The sequence below is a fragment of the Arabidopsis lyrata genome (genome assembly GCF_000004255.2).
Source record: "Arabidopsis lyrata subsp. lyrata unplaced genomic scaffold ARALYscaffold_52, whole genome shotgun sequence".
In the NCBI taxonomy this organism is placed as follows: Eukaryota; Viridiplantae; Streptophyta; class Magnoliopsida; order Brassicales; family Brassicaceae; genus Arabidopsis; species Arabidopsis lyrata.
In genome coordinates, this window is record NW_003302513.1 from 34,596 (window position 1) to 37,474 (window position 2,879).

The 2,879-nt window shown below is 38.2% G+C and overlaps 1 protein-coding gene and 1 pseudogene across 1 annotated transcript; both read right to left on the reverse strand.

The window, feature by feature from the left end:
- Positions 1 to 374: 374 nt before the first annotated feature.
- LOC110226648 lies at positions 375 to 1,591 on the reverse strand. The gene has a single exon (XM_021018928.1). It carries the CDS (start codon positions 630 to 632, stop codon positions 522 to 524), a length of 111 nt encoding a protein of 36 aa, XP_020874587.1. The 5' UTR covers positions 633 to 1,591; the 3' UTR covers positions 375 to 521.
- A 726-nt stretch (positions 1,592 to 2,317) lies between these two features.
- LOC9299101 overlaps positions 2,318 to 2,879 on the reverse strand; it is an 8,009-nt pseudogene continuing 7,447 nt past the window's right edge.

Sequence of the window (2,879 nt, forward strand, 5' to 3'; positions counted from 1 at the left end):
TTTTTTATACACTAACGAAAATATTTCTAAATATACAAATTATGTAAATATAGATTAATCTTGTTATCTTAACACAGAAATAGATAATTAATCTTAACGCAACATATCCGACGTCAAGAAAATCAGAATTTTTTAAAAAATCTGATTCTAATCCAACCAATTGTACGTGGACTTCGTTCGACCAAGATCTTTTTTTTTGTCATCTTGAAATTTTATTATTGAACTTGATGTAAAACCAGAGTAGGATTACAAACGCCCAAACAAGGGAAACTTAAGCCGGTGGACAAACTGAAAGTCCTCAGAAGCACTGCTGGAGGAAAAAAAAACTTCCCCAGAATCTAGGCCCTAACAAGGGAGACGAAAAGAACTAGCAATAGAAAGCAGAAATTATCAAACCACAATCGAAAGAGGACGAATTCTTAAAATAAAAGCAGAGGCAACTAGGCTTAAACCAAAGGGAAATGATAGATCCAAAGAAACAGAGAATCATCTTCTTCTAAAACACCTGCAAATGCAATTTATCAAGGATGTCCACGGCCAACCCAAAGATAACATATACCTCCTCCTATCATGTTGAGAGCCATTCTCTCGAGAACCAAGGACAACATAACCCGGCAAGCAAAACCACTCATAGAAACTCGAAAACGCTTCCGGATGCGACGACGACGACTGATGCGTCTTCAAAACGTCTAGCTAGAATCCTTCAAAAAGCGAACAGATCTAAACAGATCTCGAAAGCAGGGACAAGGAGCGAGGCAAAACTTCTCAAAAATCACCAATCTCAGGAACGAGAACGACAAAGAATCGAGACAGCTAACACCCACCGCGAACACCAAGGAGAAGAAAACTCTGCATACTATGAAGACTGCCAAAACCAAAACTCAAAACGAAGCTTCTGCTTAGAAAGAATTCGAGCCCAAAGGGAATCAAAAGCTGATCGAGAAGACAAAGGGTGCAAGGAAATGCAACGGCTGGCCAGATTGAAACGCAACCCACAACCAAACAACAGAGACGGCTTAGAAACGACGATAAGCACAAGAACGGCCAAGAAACAAAGGGCAGGAAAGAGCAAGGAAGAAGTTTTTTACTATCATCTTCTTTGAAACCACAAAAATCCCACGGAGACGACCGCTCCAACCGCTTCCACAAACCCAAAATCGATACTCGAAACAAACCAATAGACTACCCAATCGAAGGTCATCAAAACTGCACACCACACTAACCATCTACCCCGAGCTAAACGATGAAGGAAAAGGACAGGAGAGAGAGCTTACTTAACCAGGAGACAACAAGAACCCATGGCAACAAATCCGAGAAGATTCACCTAAAAGAACTGACCAAGGCATAAAATCCTTCTCGTGACACCGCTGGGAGAGGTTGAACGACACTCAAAAGACCGCCGAGCAAGCCTCGCCGTGAAGGCCGTCAACTGCGCTAAGAAAACTAACAACACCAAATCATCAACGATCCACCAGATCTAGCACCGGGAGAGACCGAAAACTCTATACAAAGAAAGGAGCAGCAGCAGAGACCCTCTCACAGTGATGGCGAGGAGCGCCGCTCACCGGAGAGGGTAATCAAAAATCTAGATTTTTGCTAGACGATGGCTAGGGCGATTTCGTCGAGAGAGTTTCTTTCTTTCTTTATTGTTTCTAGGTGACCACCATTATCCATGGGTTCTTAGCCAAATCTTAAGGTAAGATTTGTGAAGAAAAAGCTTAAATATAAACCTAAAAGCTCTTATATAAGAGTTCTTTCTTCACAAATCTTAGCTTAAGATTTGGCTAAGATTTATCTAAGAGTTCATAGATAAGGGTGCTCTAAGTTTGCGTTCGACCAAGATCTTCAAAGTAAATATAAAAAAATATATTAAAAATTAAGCCAAGAAAATAAAAACAGAAAGGAGGCAAGAAGTGTGGATGTCTCCTTCTTTCCCGCATACTGTAACAAAAAGGTTTGGGGACATTTCTTGGACATAATTATTTGTTATTCCTAAATGTATTATATGTATGTCAACATTTTCTTTACAAAAAAGATAGTTTCACATTTAGACTTACTTTCGAATCTTATGATCATGTCCTTTACTTTCCTATCAATTTCCACCTTTTTCCTATCAATTTCCATTTTTCTTACTAGCATAATGCTTTAATTTCATGTGCTTAGCTTATAGCCAAAAATCTTCCACCGAAATATTTTTTGAATTTATTCACGTGGAAACTGTGGTATATATTTGGCACACTACTATTATATTTCTGTCAAAAATCGATATAACAAAGAAATGGAATATTCACAAAGTGATGAGAACGACTAACAACAATAGGATTCTAACTCGATAGTTTATTTATTGAAATATATTTTGTCCCGGTGATAATATCATTTTGGGATCATATTTATATTTTCTCTTTACGAAAATATCCCACCTCGGACCAAAATGTCTAACCCATCCTTCTTGTGATGAATGATAAGGAAGATATTGTATAACCCCCATATTACCATCCTCACAAAACTTTAATATTTCCATATTTTCTTGATCATAAGCCTCCCAATTGTCAAAACCCGCAGATCTTAGAAACCCTACCGCATAAAATACATCTTCCTCAGGTATAGCGGCAGACATTCGATCATTCCACCTAAAAACACCGCAAAAAACAAGTTGGTAAATATATTTTGGATTCAAAAACTAAAAATGTAGATTGTAAATTCGCAATATCGAGTTTAACTTACTTGTTGCGATTCATAGGATAAACCAAGAACGGGACCGGTAGTAATGTTATTTCTTAGAATAATACCCTTGAAAACACCATCATCCAATTTGGAAATTTGAGATCCGGGTAGGAAGAGATTAAGCCATGGATGTGGCACATCCCATTGGCCTTTGG

Coding starts and splice junctions, on each gene's coding strand:
- LOC110226648 (XM_021018928.1), bottom strand. CDS start 632: ATGAGTGGTTTTGCTTGCCGGGTTATGTTGTCCTTGGTTCTCGAGAGA.